This window comes from Drosophila melanogaster, chromosome 2R (assembly GCF_000001215.4).
Source record: "Drosophila melanogaster chromosome 2R".
In the NCBI taxonomy this organism is placed as follows: domain Eukaryota; kingdom Metazoa; phylum Arthropoda; class Insecta; order Diptera; family Drosophilidae; genus Drosophila; species Drosophila melanogaster.
The window spans coordinates 4,776,917-4,802,150 of record NT_033778.4 but is presented as its reverse complement, the minus strand read 5'-3'; the positions used below and the strand labels follow the sequence as shown (position 1 = coordinate 4,802,150).

The window sequence follows — 25,234 nt, the reverse complement described above, 5'->3', positions numbered from 1 at the left end:
TTTTTGTCGTTTTCCCATCCCTAAAAATAACTAATAATAATTAGTTTTTTTGTTAGCCCACCTCTTTAAAAAAAATTTCTTCAATTAAAAATCTCCCAAAGAATGTAGGGTCACGTAAACGATATAAACACAGTTCTAAGAAGAGAGAATGTCGAGATCCCCGGCTATCAGATACTCAACTAGTGGAAATGCGAACCCATAATTTCATATATTTTCAGCGATATCTACAGATATTGGTGAATAAAATGAGAAAAAATTTAAAATTTGTCAAAAGTGTGGGAGAGAGAGAGGGTGAGTGTGGCAAATAGTTTTTGGCAGATCCATAGAAATTTACAATACTAATAAATATATGAAAAACAAGAGAGAAAACAAAAATAAATATTTTCGTTTGCCCACCCTTTATAATAAGTTTTTTTCGTTTGTCCTTCTTTTAAAACTAAATATTTTCAAAAAATATTATATGTAATACAATCTGCCAAAGGAAAAATATGCATGCATACATATATAAAGAGTTTCTTGACAGTCTCAAAAGTGTGTAAACTTGGAATTTGTTGTTTATTTTCTTGTATATTTAATATTTTTAATTTGTTTTTTTTTATTTATAAGTAAAATAAACATTCTTGAATTATATTTCATAAAAAAATTGCGTTTAATTAAGCAAAGAATTCTGAATTCTTACCTTTAAAGTCAAAAATTCAAATTATTTCGCAGTGTGTAAACAGTTTATTGACAAACTGTATATGTATGTACATATAACCGTCACACAGGGGGGACTCGCGCGAGTAGCTCTGTGAATGGAGTTGGCGCTCCTGGAAAACCCCAAAATTACCCGTGTCGCGGCGGCTTGTTGGAACCAGTAATGGCTGTCTCTAACACACAGTGCCGATATGAGTACTCACCAGCAGAAGGTAAGCTCCAAGTATCCATGGATCGCCCGCCGGCGCCGATCCTCAAGGCCATAGGGCAGGTCAAGGTGATAGAACTTAGCAGCGAACTTTCTCTGCACTACTTTCTCTTCTGTCGCTTTGTTGTTTCTCTTGGCATCTTGGCTGCCACCAGACTTGCCGATCACGTCAGCTGATCTCGCAGTCAGTTTGGAAAGCAGTACTGGTAAATGGTTAAAGCAGCGTGGTCTGGCGGCGCTGGTCGGATGCATGAGTCCCCTAGCACTGGTGAGCCGTTTTCTCGGTGCAAGCACTACGAAAATCGCCAAACGATCGGTTCACCGGCCGTAGAATACATTTTTGGGCTGCTGACAGTTATGATTGGCAACATCCCATGGAAACCCAGGGACAGGACCACAAACGAGCTGGAAAGGCAGAATAATAGTGTAAGAAGTCAAGGAGCAGATCAATAGCCAACCTATCAGCTTATGCGGCACACTTTAAATACGGGGCTCTGTCGACCAAGCTGGAGCGGTATACCTCCCACCGTCGCAACTCCCCCCTTCACACGCACCCCATAAGTCCACGACGCGTCTGACCCAAAGTGTGCGGGTACGTGGCCTGCGCCTGTTCTCTTTTCCAGCCCGGCCACAGCATAATAAAAACCCATTCTGCGTCTGAGCCAAGTTGGCCAGCGGAATGGTCTGCGTCTGAGCCGCATCGGGCGGCAGCATAACCATCACCTGGCGAAAGGTATAAATCCGCAAACCTGTCAGGAGGTATAAAATGCACCAACTAACTGGAATGTCTGTTGAAAACTTTAATACTCCAGGTGGCAGCCACAAATGTGGAAATCCACCCTCGGATTCTGGAGGCCCAGAACGGACAGCCAACTAACTACTAAGCACTCCACCCAAACCTCCCAGACCGCGTCACACTTGACCGTCGGACCGAGCAATGCAACAAGTGCACCAACAAGTGGGAGCAATTCTGGACGACCTTCTGACGAAGGTCAACGACAAAGGGGTGAGGCGTTACAATTATGTAACGCAGATCAGCAACCACTAACCATTTTAAGCTAACTTACTTCGTCATACAGAGTCTGCAAACAAATGTCATCTTCACTGACTTTAGTAAAGCATTTGACTCTGCCAATCATTCTCTTTTAGTAAGGATCTTCTAACTTGGATTTTAAGTTATCTGAATGGCAGGACGCCACGGGTCCTCTTTAAAAGTTATCTTTCCTGTATTCGCCGAGTCACATCCAGTGTCCCACAAGGAAACTACCTTGGTCCGATCTTTTTTACCTTATTTATTAACGACATTCTTATGTATGCAGACGATGTTAAATTATGCTTCCAGTATAGGGACATTTCGTGCCATTGGAATTTACAATACGATCTAGACAGCTTTTAAATATGGTGCCGTGATAACGTACTAAACTGAAGTGGTTTCAAGTGAAAAAGTTATGACCTTTTACTCTAAGTGGGTGCTCTTTGGACAGAATAACATGGGTTGATGATATTTGTGTCCTTCTGGACCCAAAAGTAAAATGTTCAGACCATATATTGACTATTGTCAATAAGGCCAGGGGTGTGCTTGGTTTTATAAAAAGATGGTCAAAGGAATTTGATGATCCTTACATGACTAAATCCTTATTTATTTCGCTAGTCTGTGCGATTCTTAAGTATGGATTACCTGCTTGGAGTCCACTTGGACCGCAATGAATTGGTTGAATCGATAGTCGGCTAAACTTCTCTGTTCCAGTCCGATTAATTAGAAACTACATACCCCTTATCTTAAATCATTGTAAATTTAACTAAGAATTGCATGTTCAGTACATAGTATTATAATAGCCTTTATCGAATTATCTATGATCTTGACTATCTGCCACTCTTTAAAAAAACAATTCGAACTTTTTCAACACATATTTAGATCTTACTAATATTTATATATTTCCTCTTTTCTGTGTTCTTTTCTATATCGTGTCTATCCTCTCGCTAATCGAGCCCCTCGGTCGGTTGGGAGAGAGCTGTTGAAGAAAATAAAGAAAATAAACAAGAGAGAAAGCTATAGTCGAGTTCCTCAGCTAGTGTCAATGCGAAATTTCATCATTTTTCTGGAAGAAGATATTCAAGATATTGAAGAATAAAATGAGAAAAAATTTAAAAATAGTTCCAAAGTGTAGGCGTGACCGGTTCTCCGGATTTTGGGCTTTATAGTGGGCGCGGCAAAAAGTTTTTTTCAAATTTATAGTAATTTACAAGACTAATAAAAATGTGAAAAGATATAAACAGTTTTTTCAAAAGTGTGGGCGTGGCAGTTTTGTCCGCTGTGTTTTTGTTTATAGAATCTGTATGCTGAATCTCAATCTTTCAGGACCTATCCTGAGATCTCGACGTTTATACGGATAGACGGACAGTCGGACAAACGGACATGGCGAGATCGGCTAGATTCGGCTATTGATTCTGATCAAGAATATTTATACTTTATATGGTCGAAAACGATTCCTTCTGCCTGCTACATACTTTTCAACGAATCTAGGATACCCTTTTACTCTACGATGAACCATAGAATAAGAAAGCAGCCCTATTGGTTTGGAAGATGAAGGAACTCTGTGGTCCTTCACTTTGGAAACATTGTGATGTTCGATATTTTGCATGTGGGAAGTAACCAAGTTTGCTGATGGCAGTAAAGAGCATCCAGGGGACTTTTTCGGGTTGAGATTTTCTTTAATTATTTTTTGCGAATGTGCTAGTAGCCTCGTTTGGGGTAAATATATCTAGTAGGTGAGCGGCAATTGTGGTGGCTCCGCCTGCATCACTACGGGCCCAGCCGCCTAAGGAATTCCTTATTGGCAAATTAATTTCAGTCGGTGGGCGAGGAGTTGGATTGGCTTTCCACAGTGTGTTATTTCTTGTGTCGGTTGGTGAAAGCTGTTCTATGTATCGGCGCTAGCGTATTCATAATCTTGGTTCAGAGTTTCCGTGTGGCTATTTTTACCTTTTGTTTTGCAGATGGAGATCTGCATCTACCTAAGCGTCGATTTTCGTGGACAAGTTGCTCGATTTGTAGCATGTCTTGTTCGGCTCAATTTTACCACTTGTGATTTTTGGTGTACGGCAGTACGAGATGCGGCCGTAATAATTGATTCTAGTAACCCTGCGCAGCTCTTTATATCAGATTCAGTGTTAAGTTTTGAGTTTAGCTGAATGTATGAACTTATATATTTTGTATACCTGAGCCAGTTTGTTTGTATGTGAAGTCTAATTTTAAGATGGTTTTAAGTTTTCCGCGTACCGGCAGGGGTGAATTAGTACAGGCGAGTGATCAAATGACAGATCAGGCAGGCATGTAGTTCTAACCTAGCTGGAAGAAATATTTTTTGTAACTGCGAAGTCGATCAAGCATGGAAGCTCTTTGAGGTCTGATGGCCAGTATGTAGGACTCCCAGAAGAAACATAATCAAGTTTATTAGGGGATTTTATTATAGTCTTATAAAGCTGTTTTCCTTTGCATTTACAAGTCGCGATCTCCAGTGAGTATGTATGAGTATGAGTATCTTGACGGCTTGATCATCGTAGTTCCTGGTGGATAATGGAACTCTCGTGGTTGTGCGTCGGAGACATTTCTAGGTATTTGTTCTGGAACCGCTGTAGTTTCAGGCGGTTGGATGCGCTTGTCGTGCCCAACAGCTGAATCCCGCAAGTCCAGATCGGCTTGAGGATTGCCTTTTAGCACCTTTTAGCATAAAGATAATTCCCTTCGCGACACGAGCGAGAAACGTCATGGCCTTCTTGCAGACAGCGAAGCTGGAGCAACACCTGTCGAACCTATCCCTAATAGAGGATCTTGTGGTAAATTTTCCTATGAGCAAGAAAGTGGACAGGGTCCGGCATGCTGCAACTAGTGCGCCCTTTCCAACCGTAGTTCACTGTAGCGCGCCGTTACAGGAATACGCAAACGTGGTGTGCACGGCTTTGGCGTTGCAAGTTCTACATGCGAGCATCTTACGTAACGAATTCAATAAACATCGGTGAGAAGCATTGGCTGTGCTTAAAATGTCTGCGAAGCGGGCACACGGCTAGATCCTTGTATTTGATGCTGTAGCCAATGTGAGAGGAACTTCGATAAATTTGGCACTGGACAAAGGGCCTCAGCACTATAAGCCTTTGCCAGATGTGCTCTTACATTTCAGAGGGAGTATTCGGAGCCTGCTAAAGAAAGTGAGGCTATCATCGTATCTACACAGGAGAAGGAGATATATGAGAAGGCTGGATTGGATTTATGCATTTATTTATGACATATTTACGAGTCCTGTCAGCCATAATTGACGGCAAGTCTTTAAATCCACACTGAAGTTTGTGCCGTGGTCCTGAGAATCACTGTGTCGTTTTAGAATTCAACGAAAGACCCAGGAAATTGGTAATATAATCAGATCACCTGCATCAGATAACGTTGCCCACTTATCGCAGTGGGCGATATCGTAAGTCAAAGGTCATCCTCCGTTCTCGCCTAAGCAGAGCTCTGGTGTCCGATTTGAAGCGGAATAAACTTCCACCGGTAAAACGCCAGGGAGAACGTTGGTGATCAACACTTTTAATCCAAGAGGACAAGCATCTGTATCTGTTGGACATTGTTGGCAAACTCCTTGAGCGTGTACTGTACGCTGTACATTGAGCTAATCACCGAAAGTCCCACAGGCCTTCAGAGCTAACAGTATGGCTTCCGGAAGGGGAAAAGCACGCTCGACGCTCTCAAAGCCGTAACAGACGTTGCCAAGAAATCACTCGACGGTAACCGATGGTTATGCGGCAGTATGGAGTACTGGGCCATCATCACGCTAGACGTCAAGAACGCATTTAATACAGTGAGATGGCCTAATATCCTCGGCGCAATGCGGAACTTGGGCATTCCCGGCTATATACGAGCCGTAATTGGCAACTACTTCAGGGACCGTGTGTTATGGTACGTAACAGAAGCTGATCCAAGAAGCCACCAAGTCTCCGCAGGTGTTCCCCAAGGGTTTGTACTAGAACCGATCTTGTGGAACATTAGGAGGAGCCCAGAGGTGTGGAGCTGCACTGCTTCGCCGACGACGTTGCGGTAACAGCGGTCGCCAAGACAATACCGGAGCTCCAGGGCGGTCATAGAATGGCTCGAGAAAGTCGGACTAAGAATAGCTGCGCATAAGACCGGAGTAGTCCTGCTGAAACGCTGAAACGCTGGGTGTCCTAATAGACCGAAGGCCGTCGTTCAAGGCTCGAGCAATTTATGCCAGCAAAAAAGCGGCAATGACAGCAGCAGCCTTGGCAAGAATCAAGCCCAACGTGGTAGGGCCCAGATTGCCGGCTAGGAGACAGCTAGTGGCGGTTTCAAAGGCAACGCTGCTTTACGCTGCCCCTATCTGGAGCTGCGTTACCACCAAAACAACCTACTTGGATAGTGCCCGCGCACTGTCGCGACCGATGGCTCTCAGACTAATCAGAGGCTTTAGAATCATATTTGATGACACAGCGCACGCTCTTTCATGCATTACACCTAATGACCTGGACATAAAGGGCAAATACCTAGCGAGAGAGGGGTTTACCCAGTTAGAGATCCGGGAGTGGAGTTAAGGAGTTTGGCAGACCAGGTGGCATGAGTCGCAACGAGGACGTTGGACGTACCAGCTTATACCGAATCTAACAGAGTGTGCTGAGTGTGTATCATAAAACGGTGGACTACCACATGACCCAGTTCCTCACGAACCATGGTTTTTCCGAGGGTACCTATCCAGGTACCACTACGTGGATACATCCCAGTGCCTTTACTGCACAGACGAAGTGCAAACAGCAGAGCACATCCTTCTGCACTGCTCCAGGTTCGCCGAGAAGAAGGTGCAGCTAGAGGCGCTCGCTGGGGCACCTCTCAACCCGAGAGGCCTGAATGCCGCTATGATGGCGGATAACGTCGTTTGGAATAGGGTTCATGTGATCATCGTCACCATGATGAAGCGTTTCCGTAAGGAAGAGATGGTCAATCAAAGCGATGGATGAGAAGTGCTGCCGTGTGGTGGCGGAGATAGAATTCTACCACAGTACGCTCGGCTGGTAGTAAAAGGTGACTAAAGAGTCGAGAAAGGTGAGTCACGCTGCTGTTCATCGCAAAAGAAGATGGCGTGCGACTTGGCATAACACCCTGCCCACCGATAAAATACTTTGACTGGCAGTTCCGGTGAGCTCGACAAGGATAGGAGAGAGCGGAGGTTTTTGTTTAGTACATAGGCAAAATTGTCTAACTGAGGGTTAGGAATCGTGCATGCCATCTACGGACGATAGATGGTATCTTTAGAAGATTTTACTTTTATTTTTGTCTTTGTAGTTACGCCCAAGTAGACTCCGAGCTGAGCTAGTACTTTTCCATGACCAGTAAACGGTAACTTGTTTACGTCTTTATCACAAGCACCGTATGTTCTTTATTCTAATCAATTTGAGGAGCAAGGAAGGTCCCGCTTCATTCGAAGTCAATTTGTGAATATCTTCGTGATCTACTTACAAAGCTTTCTTAGCCTAGGTCGAGGAGCAGCGCTGCAGACGACGCTTCTCTGCGTATCTTATATATATATGTTAGCTCCCACGTGGGTGCTCGTATTACGCATACACTTGGGCTGGACTGTTTATGTACACATAATAACGGAGTGCTACAATGTGCTTGTATATTATGAATACATATAGGTACAGTGGTTAGCCGATATGTGTGTATACACCTTCCTATTCAAAATATGGGCAATTGGTACATTCCAGCCCTACAAATCTCCTGGTCCAGATGGCATTCAGCCAATCCTGCTACAACGAGCGCTAAATCAGCTCGCAGTGCCGATCAGGAAAATACTGATCAGCAGCCTAGCTTTGGGACACATACCTACTGCCTGGAGTTTGGCAAAAGTTGTCTTCATTCCGAAAGCTGGAAAGAAAGACATCACAGATCCGAAGTCGTTCAGACCCATCAGCTTGACATCGTTTTTGCTAAGAACGTTGGAAAAGCTAGTGGATGTCAGCATTAGAAGCACTCTGCTTGTAGAGCTTGAAAAGCCATATTGAGGATTCACTGACTCATAAGGAAGTGGCGTTATGTGCCTTCTTAGACATACAGGGTGCTTTCGACAATGCCTCCCATGAGGCTGTCAACGCATCCCTGGCAAGAAGAGGACTAGATACGACAATCAGCAGATGGATCAAATCACTACTGGCATCTAGGCGAGCCATGGCCACTATAGGAGGACAGTCGTCCACAGTATCTACCACAAGGCGTTGCCCCCAAGGGGGTGTCCTCTCGCCTCTCCTGTGGAGCTTGCTGGTAAAAGAGTTGCTGGACAGACTGACCCGCAGGGGTATACTTTGCCAAGGCTATGCTGACGATATTGTCATTATAGCTAGAGGTAAATATGAGGAAGCACTCTGCGATATTATTCAACTGGGCCTCAATATAACCAGCGAATGGTGCAAGAAAGTATGCCTGAGCCTTAATCCTAGCAAAACTGTTATTGTTCCTTTCACAAATAGGTACAAGCTACAGAGAATGAAGGCAATAACCCTGTCAGAATGTCCCATAGAGGCCAGCCAAGAAGTTAAGTATCTTGGGATAACCCTTGACTCCAAACTTAGATTCAAAACTCATGTCGATAACACAATTGATAAGTACACCAGAGCACTTTTCACGTGTAGAAACATTGCTGGTAAGTCGTGGGGAACCCATCCACGCATAATAAGATGGCTGTACCTCATGGTAGTCAGACCCATACTAACTTAAGGGGCCTGGGGTGATAGAGCACGCCTTAGCACCACTAAGGTGAAACTCCATAAGCTGCAAATGCATGACCTGCGTATGCATGACAGGAGCAATGCGTACCTGTCCCACTGCAGCCCTAGAAGTACTTATGGAGGTGACGCCGATTCATATCGTCATTGAAATGAAGAGGAAAGCCACCCTAATAAGAATTGAGGGAGCAGGAAATGGCTGCAACCTCACAAGTAAGGATGCTGAAAACCTAAAACGGGATATCCCTTTGCTAATGCAACAAAGGGATGAGATGCCAGCTGAGCACAGGTTCGCTCAGAACTTCAGCACTCATTTCAGTAATAAAAACAGTTGGACAACCCTGGGGAAAGTACACCCTATGAAACCACAAACAATAAAGTGGTATACAGACGGATCCCTCACCAACGAAGGAAGTGGGCTGGGGGTTGTAGGCCCCAGGTTGAAATACCACGAATCAATGGGCAGATACACCAGTATTTTTGAAGCTGAAGTCTGTGGTATTGGACGCTGTGCGGAGTTTAATCTGATAGTCAAGCATCCATAAAGGCGCTCAGCAAAGCTAAGATAACATTTAATCTATATGTGAGGACAGCCCTGACCAGCCCTATGAGCCCTATGAGCTGTCAGCAAACTCACAATAAGGTGGGTCCTGGGACACAACAACATCCCGGGAAATGAGCTAGCGGACAACCTCCCCAAGAAAGGGGCAGACAACCCTCTAACTGGGCCCGAACAGTTCTGTGGTGTTGGTCACAACAGAGTACTGGGCTTTTTTAAGTCAATAGAGGAAGAAAAACGTCTGTCCTTCTGGGAACACCAACCAGGTCTTTGGCAGTCTAAGATTCTCCTCCGTGAATGTAACATACATTCCTCCGTGAATGTAATGTAATGACCTTAATGACACATGGGAAAAAACACCGTGCGCATTTTAACTGGCCTTCTTACGGGGCACTGCCGACTTCGCATTTGCATAAGATTGGCATTGCAGACAGTGAACTCTGTCGCTTCTGCTGCATGGAGGAGGAGAGCTCTGCACATATTATATGTGACTGCGTGGCGCTTTCCATCGGGACGAACAGACTCCTGGGCATGTATGTAGTCCCACGGAAAATAATTGCAGCCCTGAATCCCAATAAAATTCTGGCATTTATACAGTGCATTAGACGTCAGGGGGATCTTTGAAGGGGTAGTACAATAGAGCCGACTGGGTCGCAGTACACATAGAAACCCACTTAATAATAATAATATTATTCAAAATACAATATCCGAAGTTTTAACATCAAATGACACTATTACGTTGAAAAGCTTGATTGTCTTACCCAGCAATAGTATTTTTAAACAAAAATCAACCATTTGATCTACACAGTTTTTCTAATAACTAATAATAATTATTACGATATGTTAATTGGCAATAAATGCACAAGCATTTATAAATTAACAATATAGCACAATAATAGCACAGTTAACCTTTTTGACAAAACATACAAGTTGATTACTTCAGAGCCGAGAAGATATAAAAATTTTTAAATTCAAAAGAAACCAGAACCAAATAAAAACTCAGGTTTATTAAATAAATTAAAAAATCTTTAATATAAAGAGATGGATAAACAAACATTTATAAATACCATTAAACACACACTAAATACAACACATAACACATAACAAAATTTATTCCAGACATTACCCACTTGCTCAAACGCATGAAATTGAAGTCGAAAACCAAGTACACGAAATGCTCAATTAGGTATAATTCAGGGAAAGTAATTCGCCATACAACAGTCCCAGCTCGGTAGTTCGAAACTGATGCGTCTAGGAAACTTGTGTACAGAGTAGTAATTGATTATAAAAATTTAATGAAATAACTATCCCGGACAGATAACCAATATAATACATGGACGAAATCCTTGGTAAATTAGGAAAAGGTCAATATTTAATATTTAAAAACCATTGACCCAGAATCAATATGTAAATCTGCATTCTCCACCAAAAGCGGACATTATGAGTACATTCGAATGCCATTTGGCATGAATAATATTCTAATAAACATATATACACATATAAATAGATAATAAACACTGTTTAGTTTTTTCTCCACATCCCTTATTGAACATTTTAAATTCATTACAGATAGGCTTTTTAAAACTCCCAAAAGCAAATTTAAAATTGCAGCCAGATAAATGTAAATTTTTGAAAAAGGAAGCTAGTTTTCTTGGTCACATCGTAACCCCTAATGGTATAAAATCAAAACCTCTTAAAATAAAAGCCATAGATTCATATCCAATTCCAAAAAAAGGTAAAAGAGATCAGAGCTTCTCTTGGATTAACCGATTACAGCAAATGTATCCCCCAGACATAGCAAGACAAATAACCAAAGGTTTAAAAAAAAAGCGCACAGATATGTAGGTGCACAAAACCTTGGCTACACAGAGGCATTCAAAAAACTTATAGCTTTAATCCGTTTTCAAAAAAGTCTACTTTAACCACAGATGCCAGTAATTTAGCCCATTTGGCAGTACTTTCTCAAAATGGTCATCCTATATTCTTTCTTATCAGAACACTTAATAAACACAAATTAAATTACAGCGCTATCGAAAAATAATTACTCGCCATAGCTTGGGCAACAACAACTTTTCGACATTATTTACTAGGACGACAGTTTATCATTGCTATCATCAGGTTATCATTATCATCAACAAAAATCGATTATATTGAAGGGATGGAGAATTCAGTTGGCGATGCATTATCTAGAATTAAACTTGAAGAAAACCATCATAGGGAAGTTACTCAACATAGCGCAAAAGAAGACAACCTTATTCATTCATTCATTCAGTTATACAGAACATTACAAAATTAATTAAAGAACACAGAACACAGAACACAGAAACACCAAATTGCCTTTAAAATCACTCCTAATTGCTGAGGCAATCAACATCAGTTGAATTGTCATTTATTTTAAATTCGCTACACTTGAAGAGAAGAGATATGTGAAATTAAAACAAAGGACTGGATAGAATGCAGAAACGCAATAATGTGCATTTCCAATCAATCAGGTAAACCCAAAATACTAAAGGCAGACAGAGACGGAGCTTTTTCCATTTTGACTCTAAAGCGACGGCTTTAAGAAGAAGGAATCGAATTGCAACTTAATACGGCAGGAAACGGTGTAGCAGACGTCTAAAGACTAAATAATATAATAAATGATAAAATCCGTATAATCAATTCATCTGTTAAGCAAATTAGAAACAATCCTTTACTCATACAACCATAAAATAAATATTGACACTAAATACAGGAAAGATCCACTTCAAAGAGGAAAATAAAAAAAATTAAACCAAACCCATTTAAAAATGTAGATAAATAGATCAAGACCATTACAAAATACGAAATAGGGAAACCGAATACTACAAAACACAATTTAAGAAACAAAAGAAACCTAATACCGTTAAACTTCCACAGGAACCTTGTGTATAATTATGTTGTGTCTAACATTCACCACGGACCACAGTCAAAATATTCAAATAATCAACAAAGATTCCGACCTAGGCTACTTACTCTTCTTAAGCAATCCAATTCAAATATCATCACTGTCTAATAATTAATTTAACGGAAATCATTGTGATCAAAATCTCGATCTTTTGGTAACAAAATCACAGACTCGCCCACAATGAAAACCTTATACAAGAAGCTTCTAAAAGAATTAAATGATTAAATTAAATTAATTTGACAAAATAGGTTCACGTTTTATCAGAACATCAACTTGAATTGACCACAAAAATAACGAGTTCTTCTTACTCATTTCACATAGCCCTGGTAACCAGGAAACCATCAACACCATTAAAATAATTCCCTATCCTGACCATATGGGTATCAGTTAAACTATTTAGATAAAAAAAACATATTTTTTGAAGATGAGAATACAATTTATCATAACAAAAAAGAAGTTAACAATGAATGCATTAAAAATATAATTAAGCGGAAGAATCCAATTTGAAATTATATGCCGACTCCCTCAAAGGAAATTATCTAGTACGTTGAACCAAATATTATACTTACATACAATCTCTCAAAATAAACAATGTAAAATAAAGATTGGAAATGCTATTTTAGGCGAAAATTAATGAATCGACTAACCTTCTTATACATCCCCAGTCTAAATTTGGAAAACAAGACAAAGTAATCAAGAACCACTACAAGAAATAGAACCGGCACAAAACTAGTTGCCTACCCTGTAATACCAGCCCAAGCATTATAATTTTTAAGAGAGGAGAAGGGATACACATAATTAGCACTGTCCAAAGAAATAAGAATATTCTTAATATCAATATACCAAGCCGGCGGTCTCGCTCTCGAAATAATATAAACAACTGGGCAATGAGTGTCCTATTCACATAATCCCACGCCAGTGTACATCACATCCGCTAATTGCTATCGATAATACTGTCTATGTCAAAATAATGTAAACAAAAGGGCAGTGTAAGAAAGATATTTGTCACTAACATTTAGTCTTAAACTGTGATCAAAAGAATAAAGACGTTATCCTTAGTCAACTGACGGGACATTAGTTCCACTCAATAAACACAAGCATTTCACTATATATATTTTTATAATTCTTTAGAGAGTTTTCTTTAGACGAGTTTTAGAACTCGTCTATCGTTCATTATGGAATCTGTTCGTTCTGAGGGTGACAGTTACTCAATCAAACTAAGGTCGAACATTTTTGAATTTTATGCTGTTCATGGTGTTCCTATCATCATCGTTCCTAATAATTATAATATTAAATTTGTCGACATGCATATATATGTATATAGTTTTCATTCTAGACCTCTGGTCACATTAACTTTATCTGAATATATATACACAATTTTATAACTTATGCTAGAATGGATTTTAATAATGACTTATCGCCTATTGATATTTTGACATTTATAACAGATGAACTGTTGCAAGCATACAAAAGCAGTAAAGGAGAAAATGAAAAGGCTGGGACAATTGTCAAGTTTCTTGACCGATGGAATGACGATATCTCCATTGCAAAACTCAAGGATCTCACTGTTGAATTTGAATCAGGTAAAAGGAAATTATAGTTATCAATGCTTCATATTATTAATTGCTTTACTTCAGATTTAGAGTGGTTCAATGTAAGTTGCCCCTTATCGATAAAAGGACTGCAAGGAAAAGTTATCATATTAGACTTTTTCACATATTGCTGCATTAATTGTATGCATGTGCTGCAAGAGTTGCACTTATTGGAAGAACGCTTTCCAATAGAAAGTGGTGTTGTAGTAATCGGTGTTCACAGTCCTAAGTTTGAAAATGAACGCAATGCGGCAAACATTCTGTCCGCTGTACAACGATATGGAATATCACATCCCATTGTCAATGATTCACGATCTGGAATGTGGCGCGCTCTTGGAATTCGTTGCTGGCCTTCTCTTTTGATTCTAAGCCCGACTGGTGTTCCGATGATGTTATTAATGGGTGAAGGGCATGGAAAATTCCTACAGGATTTTTTTTCTTCTGCCCTATCGTATTTTAGCCGTCAGGGTATAATTGACCATAGGGGTTTACCTTTAAAATTATTTAATGACTTTCAACCAGCATCTAACTTGCGTTTTCCCGCAAAGATTGTTCAAGGCCCTAATGGCCTGTATGCTATTGCTGATACGGGGAACAACAGGGTGCTTGTGCTTACAGCAGGCGGTGTGGTACAGCACAGAATTGGAGGACACCAGCCTGGTTTCGTGGATGGAGACCTAACAGTGGCACGGTTTAATAATCCTCAAGGCATTGCGTTTCTTAATGAAAACGTTTTGATTGTAGCGGACACTAAAAACCACGCCATTCGTCAGATCTCTCTAACAAATGCAATGGTGGAAACTCTTGCTGGCACAGGAATTCAGGGAAATGATCGAATAGGTGGACGTCTAGGACCATTGCAACCACTGTCGTCACCGTGGGATGTTGCCATATTTCGAACGAGGGACATGGATATGTCCTTTCATCTTGATGAACGTAACATACCAGAAAAAACAATTATCCTTATATCCATGGCAGGCACCCACCAGATTTGGGGCTATTTTCCCGAAGGAATTATTTGGTGGAAATTTCGTAAATTTGAGCCTTGTTGCTGTGTCTCACTAATAGGAAATGGTTTGGAAGAGAACCGTAATAATTCTTACCCACAGAACGCTGCATTCGCACAGCCATCTGGCCTGGCCATAGCGGGAGACGTTTTATATATAGCTGACAGCGAAAGCTCTAGCATACGCAAAGCTTCTATGATAGATGGAAAGGTTATGCCTGTCGTCGGAGGAGATCGAAACCCACTTGTATGTTCCATGTCATGAATATGAGTTATATAGTCTTCAAAATTAATGTATGATTTTTCTAGAATTTATTTGCATTTGGCGACATTGACGGTAGACTATTCAGCGCGAAACTCCAACATCCGTTAGGAGTGACTTTCAATGATACCAATAACAAACTCTATGTTGCTGATACCTATAATCATAAAATCAAAATTATTGACATCGATTCAAATGATATATCTACTCTACAAATTAAGAGCCAAGAAAATACTAACCTGATTTTAAACGAGCCCGCCGGACTGTGCTTGGATGCCAGCGGACGGAATTTGTTGGTAGCTGATACCAATAACCATTCAATACATACAATAGATTTGGTAACGCTTATAGCACAACCGTTTGGCTTAGATTTCAGACAAATAGCGTCCGCTAGTGAAATTGATGCGCCACAAGATACACAAAAGCCTACGGAAAATAATATAGTTAAAGCATTGCCTCTTGATTTAATTAAACCAAGTAAAATTTTTTTTAACCTTCGGCTTTCGCCCAGATTTAACTTTACAAAGGAAGCTCCTCAAAAATGGATAGTGAAAACTGTATGTCAATCTGTAATAGTAAATCCAACGTGCGGAAATCTACTTGATGGGATGTGCCACATGCAGGTGCAGGCTACTAGGCCTGATTTTATGTGTGAAAGCAGTCAAATATTTACCATCGAATTCGTATTAAATTTATGCCTTTCAAATTGTTGCCTAGTAAAAAAAATCACGGTTTCTATAAAACGCGATGACATACAAGAAGAATATATATCCATCCACAACGTAAATATTGACATTGAACAATAAAAAATGTTTTGATAGAAAAGTTTTGCATATATCCATAATAATGTTTCGGTATGTACATTTATATCCTTTACTCTCAGTGTAAATAGTTCGAATGTTTGTTTTAAATTAATTATAACCGCAGAGTATAAACAAAGATACTAGAATAACAAGATGCGTAACGCCAAAGATTTTTTGGCACACGATTTTTTCGTTGTGGCTCTAGAGGTGGATCCAGGCTCTCTAGAATTTTTGTTCGAGAGCGGAGAGCGTTACAGCTCCTTTCTACGCATACAGTGACAGCAGACAACTGTATGTGTGCACACGTATGCTCATGCATTGTGAATTTGACAAAATATTCCCTTCACCTTAGAAGTTTTTAGGCTTAAATCTATATTATTTTTGATCAATTGGCACGTTATTATTATTTAAATATAGCTGAGAAATAGTAATAGCCGAATCATAATAACACAAAATAAATTTCAAAATGACTTTATATTAGAATATTTATAGAGTATTCAGCAAAGCAAAGACACTAGAATAATTCTAGTGTCTTTGATATGACTTTTGCAATAAACAGTTTTCATATTTTTTTTTATTTTATAAATTTATAAATTTTTTTTATAAATTTATTCGTATTATTTTTATGAAATATTTATTTTTCAATGTAATGTCTTCTTTTTGGAAAATTTATGTTTTAAATTACAGTAGTTATCATAATTTCCTTTGTATTTGCTTTAATTATTTTATATTTATAAAGTCATTTGACTTAATATGAAGTATGTAAATGATCCAATTTTATTATTTAAAATGCACATTAGATTCAGTTGTTTTTCATATTCATTTTTTTTTTTTTGTATTCCAATTTGATATAGATATAATATATAGATATAAAATTCCGATTTAATATGATATGATGATTTTTTGTATCGGCATACGTATTTTGACAAGCCTTTAATGCCAAAAAAGGTTAAACGTACATTAGGAGTATTGAAACAATTAATAAAATATATACCCTCCTTTGGCACAAATAACTTTTTGTAGTAAGTCCGTTACTGAATCCACCAAATTGTGAACGATCTCTGGTGTCAAATCTTTCTCTCGAGTTTTGTGTAACTAAATTTTATGAAACAAGTCGCCCAACCCATTGTAGGCAACACATCCCCACAACATCATGGCCGAAGGCCTTATTTTTTGCCTTTTCTGAGTTGGTAATCTTACCAACAATTTTTTGTTTTGACGATTTACTATCACAAAAGCTTTCATCCATATGTTTCTTTGGCATATTTCAACATTTTACACTTGAACATTTTTGAAATATACGGCACATCCTTAGCAATCTATGTTCCTTTAAATTGCCAGACTGTGCAGTCACTGATTGCTTACGTTTACTTTTCGTGAGGCTGGCGGTCAGATTCCACTGAGTTACAACGGATTGGGCTGGTAGGGTTTTTTTTTTAGTTCCCGTATAAGGATTTTGTCGTCAGCGATTGTTCATTATTAAATCATTAAATCATTATGTTTTTTAAACGTTTTAATTTGTTAATACACAGTTTGACGATACACATTAAACCCTTTCGCATTGTTTTTTACTTTAATTCCAACGTTAAACGTTAAAATATTTATTTATGCAGTTTGCTAGTGTATGTATGTAACAGATAGAAGAAAGCGTTTCCGACTGTGTTATGTTCTCACTAGCCAAGTCGATCTGACCATGTCCGTCGTCCATCCATCTGCTTATACTAATAAATGCTGTAATATCAAGATTAAGATGGGCACGACCACATTTTTGAAAAAAAAAATTTTCAGTTTTATTACTTGGAAACTGTCTACTTGTCTACAATATAACTGAAATACCAAAATCACTTTATCTGTGCCCATTTTAGCGCCCGCAAGCTGAAAAAGCAAACCTGTCACGCCCACATTTTCGTAAATTTTCAGATTTTTGTTTGTTTTTTCTTTGCTATTCAACCAAATTTTTAGATTTCTTTATACCATTACCAATGAGTATCAGTTATCTATCATTCTTTTATTTTATAACCGTTACTAGTAGGGTGCAGGAAATACAAGATTCATTAAGAAGTATGTAAGATGCATGCGAGAAATGTGCACGAAGAAGGGTGGCATAAAGAACCAAATATCTACATAAATGAATTACTTCAAGTGGCTTATATTCAGCTGCTCTCCTAAGTACGAAAACTCGGGGGACTCCAACTCTTTTAAGAAGCATTTATGCGGATACGAGTGTTACATATAATAGCCATAATGATGTGATCCCTTCGGTACGGTGATTGGGTTACTGTCATTAAAATCCAACGAAGAGTTCTGCAGTCGACCATCTACTCGAAGAAGTCCAACTTAGTAAATTAAATGAAGGCTGTTCTATTCCTTGAGTGTTCGCAGAATTATCAAGCAAGACGAAGATCCATTATTCGTTTCTCTGTTAATGCGGTGCAATTCGTGGGCATTTCTGGCACACGCTTGACTTGACCACGTACAGCAGTTGTTCCCACGTTGGAATTGACTGACTCACCGGGTCCAGCATTTGAAGAAGTACTTGGACGATGACGCATCCACCGATTTGTGCTGTTGAGCACATTCCATTTAGAGCGCGAATATGATCGTGTGATAGTTAAGCTTTGAAACAAAACCACTCCGCACTGCAAAAAATCTCAGTAATTGTGCCTGGAGCTGGCAGGCAGCAGCGTGTGTCTATTTGAAAAAAAGTCACTATTCCAGATGCGACAAGTCTGGATGCGACTTTAACGCCTTTGGCCTATAATGATCTTAAAGCGTGCACGGTCTTCATTTTCACAAGTGAGCTGTTGGATCTGCTCGCTCTTTGCTTAACTGTAAGAACTATAAAATTGCACTGTACGCACGTGCTGGGGGCATTGCTAGGAAAATTGCGGCGCTTGTTACAAGCAAAATTCCACGACCATCAGACTGTGCATCATACCATCGTTTCAATCAGACCGGTTCGCTGTTCTTGATGCACGAGGATGAGGCCAAGTGTTCCACAGCAACGAGCATGCGTCGCAGGTCGAAAAAAAATCGGGTTTGTCTGTTCGAACAATAACTAAGGACAATGGAACCATCACTGCTGGCGGTAACGATTCTTTGCCTGCCAGGAGCGGATTAGATGCAAGGCCATGTGGACCACACAATCGATGAACTGGGAGGCACGGCGACGGCTGATCGACCTAACGCCATTTATTAGCGACAACTACGGGGTGTCTAGAATGGAGCACCTAGTAAACTAGTTATTTTTTAATGTGTGCCGTCCAATAGTGCCCAAATACCAATTATGTTGTGCCGGCGGATCTGCTGCCTGCATGGTCAAAGTGATGGCAAGATTAAGATTGACTACAATGAAACGAATATGTTGGTAAACATTTGTAGAGCGCAAGGCGATGACGGAGTATGCACACTAGTGTTGGGTAATCCTAGTTCAATTTGGAAATAAGTTCGTTCGTTCTTTAAAAATCAATGAACTAGGTCGTTCATTTAGTTCAATCGTTCATTTTTTAAACTTGCTTGAAGCACCTTTTTCCAACAAAAAAAAATATATATATATCTATATATGCATTTATTTCATACAGTGCTGTCATTGAAAAATAATATTATTTATTCAATTTATGTCAAAAACAATTATACATAATAATAATAAGAAATAATAAAGAGTTTACAAACAGATAATATAGTAATTTTAATGCATTAATTTGGTATTTGAAAAGAGAATAGAGAAGTTTATTAGTGAACAATAACATATGATAAAATTATGTTTATGCCTGTTATCCATCTACATGTTGCTATGAAGGAACATTAGATTTTCCACTTTATTAGGTTTTAGTAGCATCCGTCTTTTTCGGATGATTTCCCCAGCACTTGAAAATAGGCGTTCGCATATTCGCTTAAGGGTGTAAGGATATAGATGCGGATACAATTTCTTTCTTTGTTCCCACCAAACCAAAGGGTCAGCAGTCCTCGGTATAAATTCTTCTTCGAGGTATTTTTCGATCTCTTTCTCGGCAGAACCGGTAGTGTTTGCTGCCTTTGTCGTGTTCTTGAACTCACTGCCAAAATCACACCAAACCGAACTCTGATTGGCTGAATTAGTTTCAAACGCAGATGATTCGAATTCATAATTTTCGCTGTTGAGACGAATTGGAGTTACTTTCCTTTTAAGATTAAAAACACCTTTTTTGTCTTCTTCTTTTAACTTAAACCAACGACCCTTAAATCAAGGATCTAAAATGTTACTCTCTGCGTAGAGTTCGTTACATTCCAGCTTGCAAAATCGTCGATTCATCTCAGCTTTTAGAACTGTAAGAAGTGCAACAACACATTTATCTTTAGGCGTTTTGTTTTTCAAACAGTTATGTAGCAAAATAGCAAGAACTATAACCTTTGAAAGTGTTACATTCTTTTCTGCTGATATTTCTTCTGTTACCTCCATGAATGGTTTTAATATGGGCAGTAACTCTTCTACTATCGCCCACTCATTCTGAGATAAGTTTATTTCAGGACGCAGAGTAGAAAGTGTTCAAATAAGAGCAATTTTCAACACAACAAGCCTTTCTAGAATTTTAAAAGTTGAGTTCCAACGAGTTGACACATCTTGAATCAATTTGGGATCGAGCAAGTTCAATTGGGTTTGAGTTGACTTCTGCTTCTTAAGGCCGAAAGTGCTACGATTGAAAAACTCCACAATGAATTTGACTTTGTTTTGTACAACGCTGATTTTGCGGAGTCCTTTTTGCACAATTAGGTTCAAGCTATGTGCAAAACATGGTATACGTGGCCAATTTCCTGTTTTAATGGCATTGACAATATTTGCAGCATTATCGGAAAGCACAGCAGATATTTTGTTCTCTATACTTAATCTTTCTGCTATTTTTTGTAAAAATGCGCACAGATTTTGACCACTGTGCTGCTCACCGAATGCCTCAGATGCAATCATATGTGAGCTTATAACAGTTGCCTCACTCTCAATAAAATGAGCTGTAACAGCAAGAGAGAGGTTCAACAATACAGCTGCTTGAAATCAGGCTCTTCTACAATTCGCAATGCATGATGACCTTTTGCAATACGAACTTGTTGCCTATCAATGTATTTCTTAGCTTTCCCGGCAACCGGTGGTCATTGAATGAACGAAGTTATTACTTGATCTTGGGGTGCAATTATCTCCTCAAAGAATTTATTGAGCCTATTTAAAAGAATAAATAAAATATTTGCTTCCTGTCGACTTTCACCGACCTATCGAACTAAGTGAATTCAGATCGAACTAAGTGAACAACGAACGAACGATCAGGGTTAGAGATCAAAATGAACGACGTGAACTACGTGAACTATATTGAACTAAGTGAACTATATTGAACTAAGTGAACTAAATTGAACTAACGAACTATATTGAACTATAAAGACAGACTTAGTTCGTTCGTTCAGTTTGGTGAATAGTTCAATTTAGTTCGTTCGTTCACAAACGACGCAACCCTAATTCATACAGGACTCTCCAAATTGCGGTCGGGAAGGCACGATTAGCGTCCAGATCCTTTTGATATGCAGCAATCAGACCGAGGCGGCAGGAGCATCTCGGCGACCAGCAATTTGCTTTGTGAACACCGAGCATCTGCGAGTTACTTTCTTCAAGCGCGACGCCGCAGAGTTTTGAGACCGATGGCTTCACATGGCTGTTGTCCTTTTCGCCGCCGCGAAGGCAGCGCGTCCACCGCCTCTTCCGGTGCAGCAACTCCACGGACCGAAACTTCTGCTAATGGAGAGTTCATAGAAAGCGATGTCGACACGCTGCTTAAGGTGGACCCAATCTATACCAAATCGTGTGGGGCGCCTTCTTTGAAATTAGATAGAACAGGGGTAGGTAGTTAAAGTAGCGCAAGATCCAAAAGTGAGGAACATAGGACACATAGGACAAGAAGACATAACTAAAAACTGGAACTGGGCTAAACAAACCAATTGAAAACTAAAGAAATCCGCAAGTAGGTCTAAGAAGAGAGCGAACTGCTGATACAACGACGACTTAGAATTTCCGCTACCATCCAATTATGGTAGGTGTTATTATTATTTACGAAACTTAAGGCTAAGTTATTTTCATGTGTTCTTAGTCTGTCTATAAAAACCGTAGACGTTAACATAAGGGATTCCGAAGTCTTTATGTATACTGGCATTTGAAATATAAAATGGAGCATTAACAATTTAATATTTTATATATATAGTTAAATAGTTTTTTAATTGAGCCGAACAAATGATCCGTATTTAAACTAAGATCAACGCTGAAAGTTTAATTGTTTTTATTTTTCAAGTCGAACAAATGATCCGTATTTAAACTAGGATCAACTCCGAAATAAATTAAACACTATTAAATTCGGTTTTGGTTTTTATTAAATATCGGTTTAGGACTTATTGAACTTTACGGTATAACTTTCAACTTAAGACTAATTTCAAATGTGAGTGAGATTGAGGAGGGGCCTCTATGGGTTACAGAAATAAAGAATAGGAAAAAAACGGAATATCTCCCAAGGTTGTGAAGTGAAGTAATAGACGATCGACACGCAGATAACGCAGAAAATAGCTTTAAACGGTAAAATCATGTGATGTTCTTGGATGTTTACGTTGAGGAGAGCCTCAGAGAGAGCAGACGAAACTGCTAGGTCAGGCTTGGAAATCCGTTAACAAGAGCGGCCCAGTTTGGGTGGCGCGTATATTCAATTAACTGAGCGTGATGAGTTGGCGTGAATACGTCACTATATATATATAATTACAACTTCGCGGTTTATTGGTTTATAAAAAAAAGTGTTTTTATTGATCAAAAACTTAAGCGAATGTCGGAGACAAATTCACGTCTTACACAATTGAAGTATGAATAAAATCTAAATCTAATTTCCAAAGCGAACGCTTAGCAAACCCTTGGCTGAGCTTATTTACTTCTTCATATTGAGCGTACATAGGCTCTCATTTATGTTTACGTTAATTAGGCGCTCTCTTGAGTGGATTGCGCATGGATATAGATCAGCCGAGTTTGAGCTACGTGGAAAGTTTTGACCCTTAAAGCTGTGTAAGCAGTTTTGACCCTCTGGTGGGAATAACTGATTCGGCAGCGGATGTTAATGTTTACATTAGGGTAGGCTGGATTTGTTATTGTCACCAGAATTTGGGTTCTTATTGGATACATGATTTTATGACTTATATCCTAAGGCATTCTATGATTTTGTGTATGGCTGTTCCTATGTGGTTATGTATGTGTGTCTGTATGTAAGTATATGTGGTCTTATACTATGGCACATATGCTACTATATTATATATTTCTTAATATTTTTCATTGGTAGCGTTGTAAAATCTCAATATTTGAGTTGCTGGCAGTACCACAGAGCTGTATGCCATAAGTCTACACGGGCTTTAGTATAGCTTTGTATAATCGGACTTTATTTTCCAGGGTGATTGCAGATTTTCGGCCAAGCAACCAGGTATTTCTACGTTAGTCTGCGATCGAGGTGCAAGCCAAGGTAGTTTATGCACTTACTTTGTGGGATTGCTGATCCATTAAATGACACCTCTTCTTAATGCAAAAGTAATTTGCGCAGATTTCAGGGAGTTGCCTTTAATTTTCCAAAAAAGAAACCAGCTTCTAATAAGGCGTAGCTCTTCTTGCAGGAGTTGTGAGGCTTCTTGAACGTCAAGAAATGTTGCAGTGCAGTATTTTTTGCTCTCAAATGCTGACAAAATTTCATTTATAATCCTGTGACATTGCTCAGGGGTTCCGTGGCCTCTTCTGAATCCAAACTGGTGTTCGGGTATGATAGCGAATTCGTCCAAGATTGGCAACATTCTATTTATCTATCTATTATTATTATTAGATTATTATCTATCTATTTTCAAATACTTTAGAAAATATTGACAACAAACTAATGGGACGGTACGATGTCTCTTCATTTTCTGCCTTGTTTGGTTTAAGGATCATTATAATTTCTGCCCATTGGCTTGGGAAGTCGTCAACTCTTAACATCGCATTAAATATAAACGTTAGAAATCGTATACACTTTGGTGGTAGATATTTCAAGGTTATGCCATCTATTGTGTCTGAACCTGGAGCCTTTTTACTATTCAGGCTATTTAATTCCGGATGAAACTACATTAATACTGATTTTACGAATGGATAAGCTCATTTAGCAGGGTGACTTGAGAAAGTTATCTACTTCGATTTCTGTTTGCGGTTTATCAATATCATTTGACTGAAATACAGAGTGCAGGTGTTGAGCAAATGCTTTGCCTTGTTCATCATCAGATCTACACCATTCGCCATTACAGTTTCGGACTACTGTGTTTCTTTTTGCGGTCGCTTGAGATATTTGGTTGCTCTCCATAAATTATGTTCGTGGTTACAAGAATGTGGATCTAGATTTCTAAGATATTCAGCGAGAGATTCATTTCATAAAGTTGACAGTAGTTTTTTGAGATCAGTTGCAGCCTTGTTATACGATCTTTTGTCGGCAGGATAGAGAGTTTCTTGCCATCTTTTACGCAAATTTCTCTTGTGTTGTATTTGTTGTCGGATTTCAGCTATTTGATTTGATTGTGAGTATCTGGCTGGTAGCTTCGTACATATATAGCTTGCTTTATGGATCTTGTTTGTGAGTAGCTCCACGGCATGGTCTATCTCCTCTCCTGATTTTAGCGAGATATCCAGGATGATAGCTGTTTCCAGATAACTTTTAAATGCATTGATATCTGTATTTTACTTTCTATGGTTTTGTCAATATATGAGCTACTGTACTGTATGTCACTACTATTGGAGAATGGTCTGAGCTTAGATCAAAACTTTCCATTATTCGCATTTGTGATTGTGCAATTCCTAAGTATGCTACGAAGTCTATTATGTCTGGTATCTTTCTACTATCAGTAGGCCAGTATGTAGGCTTGCCGGTTGAAGGTGTTGTTATGCTGTTGTTTACTATGCATTTGTACAGTTCGCTTTCCTTCGGATTTGTCAATCTGGAGCCCCACCAGGGGTGCTTAGCATTGAAGTTACCCCTCTTGGGGATCAGATCAATTTTCACAGCAGCCGTTATGCCGACAGGCTTATGGTCCACCCGAACCAACTAGCAAATATCCTAGCTAATCCCATCTCCCTCCGAAGGCTGAAGAGGGTACACCCCACCGATCTCCCTACCCGGAGGATAGTATAAAATATTACACATTATGTAATTAATAACTAGAAAAATTTTTTTTTCTTTTCTACTTAATACTTAACCACTTTGTCTCATATACATTTATACACACAATAGGTTAAGTTCAGAGGAATTGACTGAACGATTCTTTTTGGATCCAAAATAAATAGAATGATTTATATAAAAAAAAAAAGCATTGAAGTCGCCTCCTACTATTAACTATGGTCCAAGTTTTTGAA

At 39.2% G+C, this 25,234-nt stretch overlaps 1 protein-coding gene, 3 long non-coding RNA genes and 1 pseudogene across 7 annotated transcripts, besides 22 other annotated features; 2 read left to right on the top strand and 3 right to left on the bottom strand.

Annotated features, from left to right (window-relative positions):
- Positions 1 to 450: part of a mobile genetic element that runs on past the window's edge.
- Positions 92 to 128: a mobile genetic element.
- Positions 129 to 269: a mobile genetic element.
- A 51-nt stretch (positions 451 to 501) lies between the features above and the next one.
- Positions 502 to 737: a mobile genetic element.
- lncRNA:CR46478 (long non-coding RNA:CR46478) lies at positions 646 to 13,388 on the bottom strand. 2 transcript variants are annotated; one of them, NR_167864.1, is made up of 2 exons: positions 12,237 to 13,032; positions 646 to 1,309 (listed from the first exon to the last, which is right to left on the bottom strand). It is a non-coding gene; the product is annotated as a long non-coding RNA:CR46478 (long non-coding RNA). The 2 variants fall into 2 exon arrangements; NR_167865.1 differs by lacking the exon at positions 646 to 1,309 and having other exon boundaries at positions 9,738 to 13,388.
- Positions 769 to 1,924: a mobile genetic element.
- Positions 1,925 to 2,920: a mobile genetic element.
- Positions 2,944 to 3,428: a mobile genetic element.
- Positions 3,464 to 4,432: a mobile genetic element.
- Positions 4,467 to 4,620: a mobile genetic element.
- Positions 4,621 to 5,175: a mobile genetic element.
- Positions 5,188 to 7,223: a mobile genetic element.
- Positions 5,377 to 5,465: a mobile genetic element.
- lncRNA:CR46476 (long non-coding RNA:CR46476) lies at positions 7,177 to 9,282 on the bottom strand. Its single transcript, NR_167862.1, has one exon. It is a non-coding gene; the product is annotated as a long non-coding RNA:CR46476 (long non-coding RNA).
- Positions 7,563 to 7,638: a mobile genetic element.
- Positions 7,645 to 9,927: a mobile genetic element.
- Positions 9,934 to 13,275: a mobile genetic element.
- Positions 13,186 to 16,296, top strand: CG12547 (uncharacterized protein). 3 transcript variants are annotated; one of them, NM_001299207.1, is made up of 4 exons: positions 13,186 to 13,390; positions 13,617 to 13,751; positions 13,806 to 15,013; positions 15,076 to 15,849. In NM_001299207.1, the coding sequence occupies exons 3-4, from the start codon at positions 13,904 to 13,906 to the stop codon at positions 15,832 to 15,834; spliced, it is 1,869 nt and encodes a 622-aa protein (NP_001286136.1). In that variant the 5' UTR covers positions 13,186 to 13,390; positions 13,617 to 13,751; positions 13,806 to 13,903; the 3' UTR covers positions 15,835 to 15,849. The 3 variants fall into 3 exon arrangements, with proteins under 3 accessions (NP_001286136.1, NP_001260704.1, NP_001036460.1); NM_001273775.1 differs by lacking the exon at positions 13,186 to 13,390 and having other exon boundaries at positions 13,509 to 13,751; positions 15,076 to 16,296; NM_001042995.2 differs by lacking the exon at positions 13,186 to 13,390 and having other exon boundaries at positions 13,509 to 13,751.
- Positions 15,964 to 16,413: a mobile genetic element.
- A 194-nt stretch (positions 16,414 to 16,607) lies between these two features.
- On the bottom strand, positions 16,608 to 19,259 carry lncRNA:CR46064 (long non-coding RNA:CR46064). The gene has a single exon (NR_133104.2). It is a non-coding gene; the product is annotated as a long non-coding RNA:CR46064 (long non-coding RNA).
- Positions 17,685 to 17,768: a mobile genetic element.
- Positions 18,102 to 18,167: a mobile genetic element.
- CR43281 lies at positions 18,505 to 21,840 on the top strand (annotated as a pseudogene).
- Positions 21,841 to 21,883: 43 nt separating this feature from the next.
- Positions 21,884 to 25,234: part of a mobile genetic element that runs on past the window's edge.
- Positions 22,045 to 22,576: a mobile genetic element.
- Positions 22,587 to 23,122: a mobile genetic element.
- Positions 24,862 to 25,183: a mobile genetic element.

Coding starts and splice junctions, on each gene's coding strand:
- CG12547 (NM_001273775.1), top strand. CDS start 13,565: ATGGATTTTAATAATGACTTATCGCCTATTGATATTTTGACATTTATA. Junction 13,752..13,805: donor CACTGTTGAATTTGAATCAG/GTAAAAGGAAAT, acceptor GCTTTACTTCAG/ATTTAGAGTGGTTCAATGTA. Junction 15,014..15,075: donor GAGGAGATCGAAACCCACTT/GTATGTTCCATG, acceptor TGATTTTTCTAG/AATTTATTTGCATTTGGCGA.